Here is a 19,191-nt window from a genome sequence, read left to right as displayed (position 1 = left end):
CGTAGAAGTGTCTCTCGACGAAGTGTCTTGTGTCTGCTCCAAACTTTGCCTCACCTTCCTGGATGGCTCTTCGAAGGCAATAGATGGCTACTGCTGGTGACGGACTATTACCAAAAACATGTACCCGCATGCGGTACTCCTGCACCTCTTTTGACAAGTCATTGTCCTTGTGCCACAGGAACCTCAAATAATCTCTGTGGTCTGGTCTAACCAGGAACCCGTAAAACATCTGCTGAATGTCAGCAGTGGTTGCAATGAGCTCTCTCCTAAACCGAATCAGGACACCAAGGAGGGTGTTATTGAGATCAGGGCCCGTTAATAACACTGAATTGAGTGACACACCAGACTGCTCGGCACTAGAGTCAAAGACCACCCGTATCTGACCGGGCTTCTGGGGGTGATATACGCCGAAAATAGGCAGGTACCAGCACTCAGTGTTATCATCAATGGGTGGAGCAATCTCTGCATGGTTGTTTTTAAACAGCTTGTCCATAAATTCTGAGAACTGCTCTTTCATTTGAGGGTTTTTGGTTAAGTTGCGTCTCAGTGAGTTGAGTCTAGACAGCGCTTGGTCTCTGTTATTTGGAAGTGGCAAGCGAGGGGACTTGAATGGTAAAGGAGCAATCCAGTTATTGTTTCCATCTTGGTGGACTTCCTTTTCCATTATCTTAAGGAAGGTCTCGTCCTCAAAGGACAGGGCATGCTGGTTGTCATACTCTGTGCGCTCAAAAACTTTCTCTCCAAGCTTTTCTTCTGCTGCATTGGGTTTCGAACTGCGTTTTAAGAAGCTACTCTTGTGCTCCCCGCCATAGCATGGTTTTTCTTTGATCTTCATGCTGTTAGGACAAGGAGTGAGGAGAGATGGACGTGGGTTTTATAGGCATTGACCGTAGGCCTGTGAGCATTGAGGCATACTTCCCCCACGATTACCCAGCCTAGGTCTAGGCGCTGAGCAAAGGGAGCATTGTGGGGTCCGTTGACTTGTTGTCGTGCCTTGTGGACTTGTATGATGTCTCTGCCCAGTAGAACTGCAATCTGGGCAGCTGGGTCGTGCTTAGGTATCAGAGGAGCCAGATGTTTCAAGTGGGCATGGGCAAGAGCGACTTCAGGTGTAGGTATTTCATCTCTATTAAATACTATCTCATCACATTCAATGAGAGGAGGAAGGTCTAGACGTGGGCCTTCACCTACAGGCTCAATTTGGAACCCCACTGCTTTCCTGCCGAGCATTTGAGTTAGACCAGCACACGTTCTCATATGGTATGTCAGAGGGCTATCCTTGATTCCAAATAGCTCGAAGAATTCAGGACGCGCCAGCGAGCAATTGCTCTGATCATCAAGAATGGCGTACATCTTAACAGACCGTTCTGGTTGACCTTTAGGGAAAATTTGAACTAGACATACCTTGGAGCAGGAACGCGGAGGACAGCCTTCACCGCAGATCTCAGTGCATCGTGACGTTACCTTGGGTAGAGTGTTGTCTTGAGGCTGAGGCTCTGGTTCAGGCGCATTTTCCGGCTGGGGTTTTTGACCCGTGTCAGGGTGCATGGCAGAGCAATGTCTTTCACTTTGGCACTCCTCACACTTGACCTTCAGGTCGCAGTCCTTTATTGTGTGCATGGGAGAACAACAGCGAAAACATCGTTTGTGTTCTTTGAGTACATTTCGTCTTTCTTGTAGTGGTTTGATCCGGAAAGCTCTACATTTGGCTAGAGGATGCGTTTTCTTGTGGACTGGACAATAACGTGTTAGATCATCCTCTCTGATACTAGCAGAAGCACTTGTATCAACCTCTGTTCTGTTTACAGTTAGAGGTGATTTGTAGCTAATTTGTTTGAATGGTGGTCTCTCACCTTTGTTGAGGGGTTGACTGCTGCATGACACAAAACTTGGATCGTTTCTCGCTTTTGCCTCCTCTTGGACAAACTTTACAAAGTATGAGAATGGAGGGAACGTCACATTATATTTTTGTTTGTATTTTGAACCAGTGTGGAGCCATTTATCTTGTAAGCCTGGAGGCAGCTTTTCCACTATGGGCTTAACCCCACGTGGTGTGTCAAGGTAAGCGAGGCCTGGGAGGTAGGCTTCGTCTTTAGCAACCTGCAGCTCTAGGAGCAAATCTCCTAGTTCCCTAAGTTTAACATTGTCTCTGTTTGTAAGGCGAGGAAAACTGTCCAGTTTTTTAAACAGGGCATTCTCTACTACTTCGGGTGTAGCATAACACTCCTCCAGCCTATCCCATGACAACTGGAAGGCAGCTTTGGGGTTAGTGGTATAAACAGCCCTAATTCTTTTAACATGCTCTGAGGACTCTTTACCGAGCCACTTGACTAGGAGATCTAACTGCTGGCTGTATGTAAGATCAATGCCTCCAGTTGCATTTAAGAATGAAGACTGCCATGCTCTAAAATTTTCAGGGGTGTCATCAAACTTAAAGAGCCCTGTTGTGATTAACTCTCTGCGTGCAAGGAACCTAGCAAAGTCAGCCATAGGTGCATCACTATTGTGAGGAGCATGGTGACTGTTCGGCTCGACATACTCTCTTGGTGGGTCAAAAGTTTCCTCCTCTGCGTACATTTTTGAGAGTACAGGTGAAGAGGAGGTAGGTTTCCTTGGAGTGAATGATGGCGCCTTTGCTGTCAGTTTGACTTGAGGTGTTCCTTCTTCAGCCGGATGTGACTTTAGCTGGGTTTGATGTTGCACGTACTCCATAGTTCTCTGTCTGATAACTTGTGGTGGGACTGAACTTTTTAAACTTTCTCCTTTTTCTTGTTCAACAGCTGCGGCAGCTACTAGAACCTCTGCTTTTGCCGTAGCAGCTGCAGCTTTTTTCTTTATCTCTAACATCTGTAAATCCATTTCCAGATTTGCTTGCTGCTTTTTAATTTCCAATTGTCTCTTACTGTACAAGGCTTTGGCGTTTGTAGCTTCAGCAGAAGCTCTTGCAAAGATGGCTGCTTCCAATACACTGGACCTTGAGGACAACTTGGAAGATGAGCGCTTGGAGCCAGAGTGTTTGGATCGGGAGCTAGCCTCTGATGGTGCTTTGTCTCCTGAGTTAGCCATTTCTTCTGCCTTCTCCCCGTGGGCATCCATCGCTGTGGCATAAACTTTATCTTCCACCAACTGCTGACCTGGCTTTTCACTGTACTGTTATCGCTACGTGTTGGATACACTGTGTATGTTAACGCAGGTCAACAGCAAGCCAAACTCAATTTTCATGAGCCAGGAAACTGAGCGTCTTGCTCCTTTATTACAGTCTTCTCGATGGCTTACAATCTTTTACAACTGTGGCTTGAATAGCTCGATGAAAGTGCTGAGTGAAAAGCCATTGCTTTCGATGGTGTATATAAAGATTCAGGCCACAGGAGATGAAGTTTAAACACAGATAGGCAGGTTTTCTGTACAATGCTTTTCCCGACTGACTGCAGCGTCTGCTTCCCACAATGTATTGCGAACACAGATTACTCCTTCAAAATAAGATAAAGAAACACTAATGCTGACTGTATAGAACATATTTTTAACTAAATGACTCTCTTTTTTAACATAGATTACCACAGATGAAATATGACATTTTATCACTAAATTATTATGAACCATTTTTAAAAAAATCTTTTACTTGGGACAGAACATATATAATATACCTAAGGATTTAAAATTGTAAGCCAGCACTTAAATTAAATATATAAATAGCTAAACACAATCGATAATAGTAGCTGGCTAAAACTGGATAAAAAGTTAATAAACCTGAACTGATAAATATAATTAGAAGTTGAAATAGTGGGCTAGAAGGGTTAACAGTTTCAATGTCTGGATAAAAAAAAAATAAGGGTAAAAAATGTAAACTGTGCACTTAAAATATTGGATAAACAGCTGAAAATGCTAACTAAAGAAGCAAATGACTGATAAACAAATAGGCTGTTTATAAGAAGAAGGGTTGTCAGAACAGCTTGCGAACCATAAGCAATTAATGTTAAGTTCAACATAATCACTAATTGAGTCAGTCATAAGCTGAAAGTAGTCAAGATCCAAATTACTTGGAGTTCAGATAACCACGCTGGAACATGAGAGCTGGTGTTGATGAAGAGGTTCTTGAGTCCATGTGACAGTTCTTCAGGGGGACGTCAGAAGAAAAAAAAAAAGTTATAAATGAATGCTGATATGAGACATTGCTTTTAATGTCACCTTTCATCTTTTCAAGATCTTCCCCAACCTTCCTCTGTGCCTAATACCACCCTTCAGCCATGAGTCAGGCCACAGCCCTGATCTCTGGGACCACCAAAATACCCAGCAGCGCCTTGAACACGTTCAGCTGGGCACTGGGACTAACTGAGGTGAAAGCTCAGAGAAAATCCCTCAGAGATAGTATGTCATGGATTGTTTCATTTCTCTCCAGCTAATAATGTTAATATTTGCCAGGCAATACTAGAATTTCCAGAGTGCAGGGTCTCTATTTACTCTGTCTGTTAAGCCAGCTACGTTAAATAAAACTGTCTGATATCAGCATGTCTAACTCTCGCCTTCCTCTTCTCATCTATTATTTCCCCCCCTTCTGTTTGAATTTCATCAAACTGATCCTCTCTCTATACATCTCAGCCCTTTCAAACTCCTCAACATCATCAGACAGCATTCTTTTATCAGTTTATTATTCAAGTTTACTGCAACTCCGACATTATCTGACATGAGAGGTGCAATAATGCAACTCAACCTCATCAGAAACAAGGCAGGCAGCATGCCACGCACTTCAGGAATGTGTGAGACAGAAAGGTACAAATCAACATGTAAAGAATGGTCACAATGGCTTTTGGAGTTCAGTGCAGAAATGCATAGCAATGACAGTTTCTTCATGCTTTGGCGCCTTATGAAGCACTGCTTCACAGCATGGCTAACACAAATGGCTAGAAAACTTGAATGGGTTTGTATAGAGCAAATGACTTCTTCAATTTCCATTGATCTGTGTAAACAAACAGGATGAGGACAGGGCCATTGTGTGGCGATAATATGCTGTCTCACAGCCAATGCATATTCCTTTGTTCAGTGCAGAGATAGCTGCACATTTGAATACTTCAATAATAATCAGGAAAGAATCCCACAACAAGAGTGGCAGCTTGGCATCGTGGTTAGACCTCTCTACATTATAACCAACGGTGTCACCAAGTTCAGCCTCGCAATGGCTTTTTTGCCGTCCATCCTGCCAGGTAAAAGGCTTTAGAAAGAGAGCTCCATCAGTTCACAGAGTTTATGTAAAAGGAAGGTGAGGATCCACATCAGAGCCTGTATATAAAAGATGGACTTTGCTTCTTTATCTAGATGGTGACGACAAAAGGGAAGAGCACATCATGACTCTTCTGTTTTTGGTTTTTTTTTAATGGTATCTCATAAAAATCTATGAGAAAATAGCCCTTCCTTGTTCCATGACCTCAGTAAACACTTTCTTGCTGAGCTCCCATTTCTTGGTCTAAATCACCAGAAACTCGACAGAAGTGTAGGCTTCACATCCAGATGTCAGTAACCACTATGTGTTTATGTCCATCTTTTATAAGCAGTCTACAGCCTATTTAGTGTAGATAACATAAAAAAAATAAGACTCAATATTATAAATGATTCGAAATTTATCTTTAAGGCACTTTATCATACATAAAATGGCCCACCGTAACAAAAGAAAAATGTGAAAACCCTTCCAAAGATACAGAAACCATATTCAAAGTTTTTGTATGCAATTAATAACAGAGACAATAAAATAAGATAACAATTAAAATAAGCATAAAGTAAGAAAAGTGCCAAGTAAGATGAGAGTTTTCTGTTCTTAGACCTCGTCCTAATTAATTAAACTACAATCATACCTCAGTACTCTTTATTTCAATTTAATTTACTGGGATTGTTAAGTTTAATATTCTTTTGGGCTCAGAAATCCAATATTGACTTTTTTTGATGTACTTGGCACAATATCTTGAATCACTGCAAATAAACATTTTTCAAAAATAAATGTAAGGAATCTGGTGCTGACTGAAGGCCAACCTTTATATCATTTATAGTATTTTAGACTAAAATAAAATATGATTGTATAGATATTATAACTGGTATGCAGCACAAGTTTTTTTTTTTTTTTATACAAACATCTTATACCCAGCTGCTACATCCTGATTCAAAATTGAACTGGTTAATTCATGAAAGGCCCAACTCCACAATTCCAAATTTCAAGTCCAAAACTAGAAACTAAATTTGCATCATACTTTGGGATTTGTAAAGCAAGAACTGGCAAAAACAATAAAAATGCTCCCCTGTAACAAGACAAAAAAGTTTCTTGGAGTTGGACCCTTTATGAATTTACTGATTCAGCTATCTGACAACTTCCCCTTTTATCTATGAGTGCACCAGTTTAATGCCTTGCCCAGTGTCCAAAACAGCTGGTGGGAACCAGGCTAGTTTACACCTCCTGAAGCAGCGCAGACATGTGCTACATAACCAAAACAGGTGAAGGCCACAGCACCAGTTGGACAGGTGCACCATGGGGTATGTAGCCTTAGGAAAGTGGGTCTTCCAGTGCTTGGCTACATCACTTCCAGTGGGAAGATGGAGTGTGTAGTCGCTCCAGCGTTTGGACACACTGTAGACAGCTCTCACGGTCCGCCCTTTTTCAGACCACTGGGTGTCGCTGGCTGGGTTGCAGTTGAACTCCACCCACTCAGAAGTGAATTCCCCGAGCAAGGGGATATCTCCAGCCTCGGGGTCCACCATGGTGGCTGACAGCTCAGCCCCCTGCACGGCTACATAAATGCCCTCCACCCTGCGCACTTCCTTGACCCAAGGGAGGGAGTATTCGGTGTCCAGGACCACAATGAGACGGGAACAGTGGCCGGCGTTCTTCTCCTTCCACAGCTCCAGCAACTGGGCCAGATGGAAACTCTCACCTCCTACAGTTACAGGAGATTAGATAGTAAGAAGGAGAAAGAAAGAACAGCGCGTACTGGGAATCTATCCTATGACTAGTTTGATTTACCAAACTCTCTGAGAGAGAAACAGTGAAGGTCAGCGAGCTGCTATTCACTTAGTTCCATGTTCAAGGACAATTCATTGGGACATATGGCCATAGATGGACATGGCAGCTTGGCAGGGATCGAATCTGTCAACTATTACTCAAGGGACTGTCTTTAAAATCCCCTGTCATCCCGGCAACAGACACAACGACAAAAACAACCTTAATAGACTGTATATTTATATTTAGTATATTTTGGCAGAGAACAAACATTGAAGGTCTGTTGCCAAATTATTTCTGTTATTCCTAACATCAGTGCTAGGTAAGTAAATAAATAAATAAATAAATGAGGCTGAGAAAAATAAAATGAAATCCATTTATGGATACAAAGCAGCTTTGCCACATACTGCTTTATATTTAGAAGGGAAAATGGGCTTTTATTCACATATCTAAAACATCAAGCATGAGCCAATTTGGAGAATCTGCTGCACAGCTAAATTTGTATATATGCATCCAGTGTCATCAACAGAGAACTTCCAGACTATTTTGAGGAATCCCAGTGTGGACAACACTGCATCAGTGGGTCGTAATAACCAGAGGGATCCTTTATTTGATTTGAATTTCAGTCGAAGCAACCCCACTTTTTCAAAAATGTCTCCAGTTATCCCCTGAGCATGCCACTGAAAACGACCCTTCAGGATTGTGACTCAGGGGAAGTGATTATGCTTTCGGTGGGGATTTTTTTTTCTTTTTTTACTATTTGCAGCAGCACGCAGAGATAATACGTCTGGAGCTGACACTGTGTTGACCTGCTGTGATTCTCATTTCTGCTGAGGGAACGCTCATGTCACAGTAGACTCTCTGTAACTTTCACAGAATCGTCTCTACTGGAGCCAAACTTCTGTGCCGAGTCCTTCATAGCAATTTCAACTCTTTACGCTTGCTTGTCTGATTCCTTGCAAATCAGTCTGATTGACTGAGAGAATGGGAAAATGAAAGGAATGGAAATTAGACTAATGCAAATGAGACTGCAGTCAGAATACAATATCTACCTAATGCTATCTGAAACAACAGCTCTGTAGTCACTTCTACTTCTGTGTTGATTTTTTTTCCTGTATTTTAACTGATTTACATCTTCGTCAATTATGTGTGCTTAGATGTTAAAACTGCCCGACAGCTTTGAAGAGAGAAAGCTGATATGCAACTTATGATGCACCTAAAATTTGATTTGTGAGGACTGAATGTGTCAAGTTTAATCTTCTTTCAGTTTCCAAAAAAGGAAATAAGCAGCAGAGATGTCTGAGAAGGCCAAAACAAGCGATTCTTTTGTTCTACAAAAAGCTTCAAGTTAATGTACAAACCATTTGATCTCATCTAATTTAATGAATTAATAGAGTCTGAACATGTAATGTTTAATAATAAATCAGAATATCTACAAAGAAAGGATCGTTCTCTCTTGAAATGTTGACCTAGGAATTCTCCTATATAACATGGTGGATCCCAATGTTTTTCTTAATTCACATTAGTCTCTTCTGGATCACACTTATGCCATGCTTGCTTGGTAACTAATCAGTAAATCTTCTGTAACAACTCCCAAAGGCTCATCTTCTCATGCTCCTATATCTTGTGGGGTTCCCCATGGGTCTGTTTTGGGTCCCCTTTATATATCATTAGCACAGTAGTCCTTGAGGAAAAACACTGAGCTAGTTTTCACTGCTACCTGCCACTTGAGGTCTTGTCTGACTGAAGCTAGGAACTGGATGTCCAAAAACTTTCTAAATGATTTACTGAACGACTATAAAACTGAAATAATTATAACTTCCCCCACCTCCCCCACCTAGCACTAGCAACACCATTGGACTTTCATTTAGTCTGAGACATCAGAAAAAGATGTCTTCAGAGAAGCTTGCAACCTAGGGGTAAACGCAGACTCCATGTTCTTTTGATAGATATCAAGCTGCCTAACTCTCTCCAGTTTCTTTATCAGTTTTTAAATGTTCATTTATCAGTAATTATGAATTCCGATACCAATATATCTGAAAATAGCCAAATATATCAGTGCTCCGATGCATTGGGACTCTGGATATATTGGTTAGGCTCTATTAATTATGTATTCTCTTTGCTGAATGGTGTTTAAATATCCCCTGGATTTATATACTGAAATATCTGTAGTTGTAGCTGGTGAAGTTGAAGCTGTATACTTACGTGGATGCATTCTTTTTATTTGCCTCACTAGTACATTTAGGAATTAAATGAATGTGAATGGACTATGAAGTATGACCACTTTCCAAGACTTAAAAACATTGAAAAATAAAGCAATAACAACATGGATCTGTGGCCTTCACCTGACAGAGCCCAGGAGCCGGAGCCTTTGTGCGTGTGCCCACTGTAGAATATCAAATAGGTGTCATGTCGTGGTCCGTCTGCCGTACGAAGCTCCAGAAAGTTGCGCAACTTTGTAAGTACAGCCTCCAGGGTGACACCGCTAGTAGAGTAGTCACAGCCGAATGTCTGAATCATGTGGTGGGAGAAGAGGCGCTGGATGTTGTTCAGCATGCCTGTGGAGCGCAGATTCAATAGCTCCACCTGCTCAGGTGGTAAGAGAGTGGGCTGGCCACCAGCGCTGGGTGAAAGAGAAAGATGAAAGGCTGTGAGAAAAGACTTGTTGATGTTTATCTTTTTTATCTACTCAGAGGGAGGCTCAAGTTAGGTGGCTTGTCAGCAGAAGGGGAGGGTGGTGGGGGGTGGTGTGTACTTATTTATTTATCTACTTTCTGAGTGAGAAGTTGATAGATTGACATACCAGGGTGGAGTAGCTGTCTCCCTTGTTGGGGAGAGAGGAGACAGAGAAGAGAGGATAAGAGGAGATGGGGGAATAGGAGATGCAAAAAGTACCAGCGAGGGATCGCTACTGGAGGAAATGACATTAGCCTCAGGGATGAGAAGGAAATAAAGAATGAAAGCAAATAAAAAAGTAGCAAAAAATGAGATGGTACAAAGGAGAACAGAGTAGGATGACAAAAACAGGTTAAATATATACTCATACTCAATTTATAAAAGCACCATTCTTACTCTTAAGGGCGATTTTCCAAACACAATTTCATAACACGTTATTAACTAGGGATTAAATCAATATCAAATAAGTCATATCACTCCCTCTGCCATGTGATTACTAATTCGCTCCTGCCAAGCATGTTTTCACTGAATCATGAAAGAGCTCTGAACAGGTTCCCCCACGAATATGACTTACCAGAGTAATTATAAATAAAGTGACCAAAGTTGCTTCCCTAAATGAAGGAGTTTGTTCACACGTAGGGGGAGATTGAAGGGGCAGATTGGCACAGATGCAGTGCCGTTCTGTTGTTGTGAAGTGAGAGCGAAACTAACAATTTACTGGAGTATCTACTTTCCTACCCTCACTTACAACCATAAGGTCTGGGTAGTGAAACAAAGAGATTGTGGATGTAAGAGGTGGAAATGAGCTTCCTCCATACCTCAAGGGGGCCACAGGGAAGAAGCAGGATACATGGATCATTTCTTGGCTTGCTTGGGAATACGTCTGTGTTGTCTCAGAAGACGTATAGGATGTGGCTGCAGGTGGGGTCTCTGCCCCAGATAATTGGCAGAAAATGGGTGGATAGATGGACCAGAATACCATACTGGTAGACGGATATCTTGCAGTGTAATTTCATAGGATCTCTCTATTGTATATCAATATTGTGGGCAGCTTATTGCACTACTTTTGTTACTAGCACTGTTAAATGCAGTACAACATACATTATTTTTATTTCCATTGGAGAAAATAATTTTTTCATAACAAATTTATTTGGAAAATCATTGTGTCTTTTTGGAGGATTCCATGTGTATACCTACGGACAAGGTAATTTTATAAAAGTGAGAGTGGATACAGGTTACAGAAAGTAAGCTGTGAAACACAGAGAAAGAATCCATATACCTATGAAACAGCTTTCTACAGTGTCTGCGGGCTCGAAGTTATTCGAAAAGTCATAAGTCATTCTTGCAAACACCTGCATACATCAGCCATCATATTATGCCGCGTGCCCACGCTTTCCCCTTTAACCTGCCAAGGGGAAGTTTATCGAATAAACGCCTGAAGAGTGATGCTTTTGTTTTTACAGCTATGAGACAAATAAATGGATGTTATCGGTTGACAGCGAGGCAGTACTCCTGTCCTCAAAGGAAGTTCGATGAACAATTACCTTAATGATGATAACAATTGAGGCTAGCTATAAAAACACACTACACCTGATCAGAAAATGCAGAAAATGCAACCTGAGCATGACTTTGTGAGCTCATCATTTCCCCCAAACCCATCTAATCTTTTTAGATCTCATGACGCCCAGGAGAGTAAGGGCCTGTGGTTTGAGATTCCAACCACATCTTCCCCTGTGACACTCTCTCTTTCATCCTTAAAAAAAATCCAATCCTTTCCTCCGTAGCCCTTTCACAGCTTCACCTCTCCCTCCCCTTTCTTTGCTATCTCTGTCCATTTTTTTCCCTTTTAACCACCACCTTCTATCAAAGTTAACAACATCACCCCTCCTCTTTTGTTTATCTTCCTGTTGTTTCACCATTGCTGTTGTTGCATGTGTGCCTCGGCTTTTCACCCATATCTCGGTAATCTCCCAGAGGGAATCTTGTCATTGTGAAAACATGATCTGCAGCCATCAAACAGTCGATTATACTCTGCTGCATTCTCATCATGCTCCAAGTCCTCCCTATGGATCCTGCACATGCGGCCTTGCATACAGAGCATCTAAGACTCCAATACGACATGGGCCAGCATTCAAAATCTCCTAGACCGTTAGACTCTACTAAGATTGATATCCCATTTAACCGAAAAAGCTAACTTTTAACTAAAAGGTTCAATAATTCAATAATTACATAAGAAAAAAAAAAAACCCAAACAGGATGGCTGAAGAGCTCTTGAATGTGGAAATATTTATAACTGATGGCTAGCTTTTGGTGTTTAAGATGATGAGGCATGGCGGCATCTTCAAAAATAAAGTGATTAAGAAAAAAATGCATGGTCAACAGAGTGGGCTGTGGTGGAAACATCAGATGCGGCTAACAGCAAACGGGTGCATCTGAATAACTTGGTATGCTGAGGAGGGATCGGTGGAATGATCCCTCAAGGGCCCAAGCATTAGCGCTATGTTTATGCAGTTATTGGCCTATTTATCCCATTGGTTTTTTGTTAAGTGAGGAGAACGTTCGGAAGAATGATCATGTTTACCACTCCTGGTGAGAGTGGTAAAGGCTTTGACATCGGCTGAGTGCGTCTGAATGTGGGAATGCTCCATCGCTGCATTTTGCTCGGGTTTACTGTACATGCAGTACGTGGAGATTAGTCGAGTATGCTGAGCATAGCTTTGCTTACCTGGCAGTTAAGGAGAAGCTGTATGTTCTCAGTGTGTGATGTCATTTGAAACCCAAAGTTCACACAAGTCTTTATGCTGTCATGTAGAAAACAGCTTGTAAAACACCATTTAGCAGTAATAACTTGAACTAATGTTTTTCTGTACGATTTTACCACTCTCTCATATCGTTGTGGAGGACGTTTAGTGCTGTGCTTGGTATCACTGTCCTGTTGCGTGATCCAATATATGCCAAGCTTTAATTGTTGGACACATTTGCTCACATTTGTCTCCAGCATGCTCTGATAATACACAGGACTTCAAAGTGACTGTACAGCAATTATTATTTGATCAGCAACAATCATATTTTTTTATAGGAAAAACAAGCAGATCAGTCCAAGTTTCTAGTTGACGATTCTCATTTGTAACAGTTTGATTGTATTTTTTAAACTTTCAGCTGAAATTGAAAAAATAAATAAATAAATGAATATATATATATATATATATATATATATATATATATATATATATATATATATATATATATATATATATATATATATATATATATATATAGGTGTTATTGCCAGCTTTTTGTTCCCATATGTAAAACCAATGTGAATGTCCTGAAACACTGATTTTCACGTGTTGATGGGAATAAAAGGGACATTTACAGATTCCTTTCTGGGCTTTAAAAACGTGATTTGGGCATTCTGTTTACATTTTGTTGTTTTTCTCAAGTAACAAATAAATTTTTTAGCCCCCAAACCAAACCATCCACAACAGAGGATATTCCCAATCAAAACAGTTTAACTGAAGGGTGTACCTGCAGTAAGTGGTAGGTACAACCAGGGCGTAGCCAGCACAAGTTCCTCCCAGGCAGCCGCCCAGCTCGTGGAACAAACCATGCGCCAGAGACTCGAGAGGCAGCACCACCAGCAAAGCACTGAGAAAGAGACCGTTGGAGGGCTGCAAAAAGCCAAAGAATCAGAGTCACTTTCATTCAACATTTACAGCTTGTACCGGCGGTAATCAGACTCACTTAATTGGTGTTGACACTCGGCAAGACAGTTACACAACATGGTACTGACACTGTGCTATTATCGCAGGACAAAACATGAAAGGCCCTAACTAAATGGATACACAGTGTTGTGAAAGACACTAGAATAAACATACTTCACAAATGTCAATCCAAAGCAGAATAATTACTGCAGCATTTGAGCTTGTATTTTAGGGTAGCCTCTTCCAGAGCCTAAAATAGCAGCATTAAAACCACAGAAATCACAATACAGTACGAAAGCCGTCTTTGCTATCATCATTCTCGGCTGATGATCAATTTGCCCAAAGCTGTGGAAGTGGTGGGTTTCTTATGAGAGCTTGGCACTAAGTTATGCATTCAAAAGCTGCCTTCTGAATAGGGAAATCACTCTTATACAGTTTCACAAAAGCAATATTCTGCTTTTCATTCATTCCACACTTTGAAATGCATTACCACACTGACTTTGATAAAAGGAAATTATAATACATGCAATGTACACACACACACACACACACACACACACACACACACACACACACACACACACACACAAGTAGGCAAAATCTTTTTTTGGGTGGATCTCACATGTAAGCTCTTCAGAAAGTACTGAATCCAACGTAATGCTCACCAACTATAGCTGTAAACATAAATATTCGATTGGCTTTCTTAATATTCGTTGTTTCACAAAGGCTTGCTGATTCTACAACAGACTGCATTAATCTTCCAGTTATGTTTTCTGTGTGCAATACAAAATTTCACAGCCGTAAAACATCAAAACACACAAAAGCTAAACACTAGCTTTCTTCCACCTTCTCAGGCAAATTTGAAACTGACATCAATAATGTGCACATCCCAAATTAGAACTTGGGCCCATGAGAATCTTACAAGGTAAATGTCTAATAGGGCTAAATAAGTTATTGCTGCTCTTTATGCAAGCAGATAAGGATATTAAAGTACTAATTAAATTGGTTTCGCATGAGAGCAGAAGTCCCTGAGTTTGGGGAGCAACTATTAACTACACACTGCCACTAGAATGCTTCCACACAGTATCCAACATGGGTATTATATGTTTATAGAGGCCTTTTCACGACTACCAAAGTGCAAATGATTAAAAAGAGTGCCTAAGACTAACATAACCTTGGACCTCAGCAATATAACAAGAGTAGGATAATGCTTTCTATGCTATGGCAGTTTTCATAGAAAATCAAACAGAACAATCCAACCCTGCTTTGCAGATTTAAACATTTTTGTCTTATCTACTTTTCATTCATGGGTCTTACCTGCCAGGACACAGCCCCGAGTATCACTGTTGACAACAAACTAAAGAACACCAGTCGCTCTGAGATGAGGCAGAAATGTCGGATGCCTCGGGAGGCCATGACCTGGTCCAGACTCCGGCTACTCAACCGCTGGGCGCGCCAAGCCTTCTGACAGTCACTCAGCTTAGTGTGAAAGCCCCATATTGTGATCAGCAAAATGATGTGGCAGATGGACCAGAAAAGACCAAACAGACAGAAACCTGGGATGACCAGATACCACAGGTCCAAGTAACCAAGCTATGAAAGACAAAACAAAAGTTTAAATAAAAAAATAATGAAAATAAACCCTCAATATTTGTAATATAGCTATAAGTGTACCTTTAAAGCAGCAAGGACAAAGAAGGCTATCTCAGTCAGACTCAGAGGAAACAAGGACAGCTTCCTCCACACCTTCCCCATGGAGAGCACAGGCATCCAGCGCTCCGTGGGGCCTAACCCACTGAAGTACACATCCAACACAGGCTCACAGAGCAGCCTGCCCAGGTAGCAGCCTAAGGCATAAGGGTTGGCATTAATGCCTAAGGCCTGGAAAAACACAAGAGAAGTAACCAAGGCAAAACTGATCAAATTGGCCAAAGCTAGGAGGGATTTCATCCTCAAGTCCACAATGAGAGCACCGAGGGCCACTACCAAGCCTATTATGGCCACTGACTTGTGAAGAAGCATGGTAGTGCTTGCAATACCAAATCCTAGAAGCTCCAGTAACTCTACTGATGTTAGCAAGGTGGATTTGTAGCAGATGGAGCAGCATATTCGCTCAGTTAGGGCCCATACTGCTTTCATAACTACACTGGCTAGGAGGAGATAGTTTGCGACCAGTTCTTTGACATTTGAATCCAAGGCGGGGCTGTTGAGGAAACACAAAAGTCCAAGGAGAAAGCCGAACCACAAATGGAATAAGCTCTGGCTGGCGTTTTCCATAGCAAAGTAGTAATGGAGGATACTGGCAATTCCCAGGACAAAGAGGCCCAGAATGAAGATAACCAGAATCATGGGTTCCCATGTCACCTCCCAGCGTACGTACATGCCAACACAGACTGCCACAAGGAGATTGAAGCTGGACAGGTAACCCAGACAATGCACTGATTTAAACACGTCCACCTCCTTTGGTGCACTGACTGTCAGCTCCTCTTCCTCCCGAGCCATGGCTGACGTGGATGTTCTTATTTAAAAGCAGTTTAACTATCAAATAATTAATTTCCTCCAGCCACCTTCTTTATACTTCCACAGAGGTTTGCCACATGGAGGATGGTGCCTCTTGATGACTTTCAGCAAAAATCAACCCCTGCGTGGAAATAAAAAAAGAAACAGTGTGAGTGCATTATACGGTACATTCGTCACATAGTCCAAACTTATGTACAAAAGGCAGGCACTTTAGTGTTTCCCCATGCAGAGACTATCTGGGCGGCGCGCCCTGGCATATTAGTTGCGCAAGAAATATTTTAGCGACTAATTTTTGCAAATTTTTAATTACTTTTTTTTTTTTTTTACATCAGTGACTTTAACGCCATTCACAATTCCCAGTTGACAATCACTGCTAACCAGCTAACCCAGGCCCCTACATTCCCCAACGGCTTGCTTGTCCCACACTCTGGTGAAAAATATGATCTTCTCGATCTATAAAGAAAAGGAAAATATTTAAATTAAGTGAATGTCTCTATTTAAAAACAAACAAACAAAAAATTCATGATGTGATATTATAGTATATAGTATATCAGAAATCTGTTCACTATTTTTATTACAAATTATATCAGTAAGGAAGCTGACTAAATATTCACTGATAATTTATGGGACAGGGGTGGGATTAAATAAGTGTATACTTCTTCCCACTCCCTTTCAACATGTAAATTAATCAGAATGTTTTTTTGTATGTAATTTGTATAGTATATTTTTTTTCTCTCATTTCTTTTCTAAATGTACTTGTATATTGTTCACATGTTGAAATAAATTACCAATCAATCAATCAAAATCAGTCCTTCCTCTGCTTTTCCCCTGTAATCCGGAGAGCCGCTCTAACCAGAACCTGCAGCAATGTGGAAGACTTGTAAGGGATGCAAAGTAGGACTAGAACTAATGTCACCAGCTACAGTACATGACAGCGGTCCCTTCACCTGCCCCAAACAGAGTCTGTGGGAAACACTGCACTTTAAATGTATACAAATCTTAATCATTAATCAGGACTATCAGGGAGACAGGCAGGCAGCAAGAATTATCAAACCATTACTGATCTGTGGTCTGATCCATAGCTGTCCAGAATTAAATCTAGAAGACCTATGCAACTTAACTTCAACTTCAATGGTCACAATGACTGCAGAAACATTCTGTATACAATCATTGATAAAATCCCATTAATACTGTTTACTCGTATTATATTTCGATCACTACCTTCGATCTTTGCTGTTGTGAAATTCTCTCACAGATTCTGGATTCTTTGACTTCCATGTGTCTCTCTTATAAATCCTTTGGAGTCATACATAAACGTCTTCAGTAACATCAAGGAACAACAGCGTTAATATCAAATAAACGGAGTCTGTATTGGTTTTGTACAGAAGAATGAGGAAATACTCTTTAGTCACAGCTAATTTGAGTGTAGTTCTCCTTCCATCGGGATCACAATTTTCTATGCTAACACTCTTTAAAATGACAACATTTTGACAGCGGTTGATTACACAGTCGAGGTAAACTAATCAATTCGTATCCGTTTTCTACCCAAACAAACCCTTTAACTAACTAACTGACTAACAAACCAACTATAGCCTTGCTGTCAGTGAGTGACGATGTGGCACTATAGCAGACGGGAAGTTTTAACTTAGCCCTGCCTGCTCCCTCTTTGTAAACAGTAAACTAGTTTGCTAGTGCACGATTTAGTGCAGTGGCTAAAACTGCCAACACAACCACGAGCCTTCAAATATAAAACTGTATGTAATGTCTTTATCGTCAAATATTGCTTACATGTTGATTGTTTGGGTGAAATCATCCGTACTTCCGGGTTCTGTACTACGGCACCTCGCAAGTGTCGAAATGAACGTACCTTCGCTTTTCCCACAGAATTAATTGTGGCGAGGCATTTTTTAAGGTCGCTCTGAGCTTATGCATTAAATTAGTAAACAGACAAAACTAAACGGAACTAAAATTAAACAAATAAAATCTTCGTTAGCCTACTTTTCAAATATGTACGAAAGAACAAGGTCACATAAGGTCACTGATAGTTGTGGCAGCGTCCTTAAGTTGAAAACAAATACAAACACATGTTCTAAGTGTTGTGTAACATGTGCATGTCACTACTAATTACACATACGCATATACTATATGCCCATTTAGCGGGGCTTTATTGTACTGTACAGTAGCTGGCACCATGTTCGTTATATCATGTTTGTTATATTTTTTCTCGGTCTGTTTTCTGATGCAAATATTATACAGGTACATTTGCGACAAGATGGCAGTGATGATGCATGGTTGATGTATGTGAGAGAAAGTGCTGCTTTGATCAGATGTTTACAGAAGGCACAACTGGGAACACACAGTGATTTAGCCCACTTGACTTATGCACACAACCCTAGTATGATATAATGTATATGGCTGATAACAACCTTTAAATAGTGATTTAATGTTCGTTATTTTCTTTAATTTGAAATTTCTTTGACCTGAAAACTAGTGAACTCAAAATTATCATCATCCTAAAATGAAGAATCTGTAATCATTGTTAAATTGACAATCCTATGTCAGCTCTGAGGTTTTACATATCAGCACATGATCAAATCAACCTGATCCTGAGCAAATTCTAAAATTAGGTAAATATAGTCTCAGATGATCTACAAAACATGACATAAAACATGTAATTATTTACTTCACATATACTAAGTCAAATCCAGAAGCAGTGTGTGGAAAAATTAAAAACACTCCATGATCCTTGCTTGTAGAACAACCTTTAGCAGCAATAACTTCCAGTAATCGTTTTCTGTATTCCTTCATCACATTCACATATCACTGTGAAGGAATTTAGGCCAGCTCTCCTTTACAGTGCAGCTCTCCCTTGCTTCACGTTATTGAGGTTCGAATTCACCGATATATGGAGAAGTTCACGGACATCACAGATGTAACTTTGATTACCTAAGTCATGCAGTCATGTTCTTTACAGTTAACTAAAACTAAACTAAAAACAAAAACTAGATATGAAACAAAAAAAAATTGTTTGCTAAAATAAAAATAGAAAATTGAATGTCAAAAAATTAAGTAGAACTAACTGACCACTAAACTAAAAGAAAATTTAAAAAAAATGGAGAGGAAATATTAGTTTTAGTATTAGCTACTTTGGCAAAATTTGGTTTTTCAGCTTACCTGATGAGGCTTTGATGAACATGTTTATTGGGACTTTGAATATCTACAAGACTGTGGCAAGATTTTCCTAAATCTTGCCTCAGATCTTGCCCATCCCTACTATAATAATTAAACTAAAACTAAACATTTTCACGCAAACTG

General features: G+C 40.5%; 1 protein-coding gene across 2 annotated transcripts; it reads right to left on the bottom strand.

The window, feature by feature from the left end:
- Nucleotides 1–6,230: 6,230 nt before the first annotated feature.
- tmem168a (transmembrane protein 168a) lies at nt 6,231–17,709 on the bottom strand. Of its 2 annotated transcripts, none has more exons than XM_085376412.1 (6): nt 17,665–17,709; nt 15,031–15,997; nt 14,674–14,949; nt 13,181–13,323; nt 9,322–9,599; nt 6,231–6,914 (listed from the first exon to the last, which is right to left on the bottom strand). In XM_085376412.1, the coding sequence occupies exons 2-6, from the start codon at nt 15,856–15,858 to the stop codon at nt 6,364–6,366; spliced, it is 2,076 nt and encodes a 691-aa protein (XP_085232538.1). In that variant the 5' UTR covers nt 15,859–15,997; nt 17,665–17,709; the 3' UTR covers nt 6,231–6,363. The 2 variants fall into 2 exon arrangements, with proteins under 2 accessions (XP_085232538.1, XP_085232539.1); XM_085376413.1 differs by lacking the exon at nt 17,665–17,709 and adding an exon at nt 17,098–17,142.
- Between the last annotated feature and the right edge of the window lie 1,482 nt (nt 17,710–19,191).

Source organism: Diplotaxodon limnothrissa, linkage group LG17 (genome assembly GCF_057381915.1).
Source record: "Diplotaxodon limnothrissa isolate DT_005_m linkage group LG17, D_limnothrissa_male_GT1.1, whole genome shotgun sequence".
NCBI classification, from domain to species: domain Eukaryota; kingdom Metazoa; phylum Chordata; class Actinopteri; order Cichliformes; family Cichlidae; genus Diplotaxodon; species Diplotaxodon limnothrissa.
This window is presented reverse-complemented; position numbering and strand designations above follow the sequence as displayed.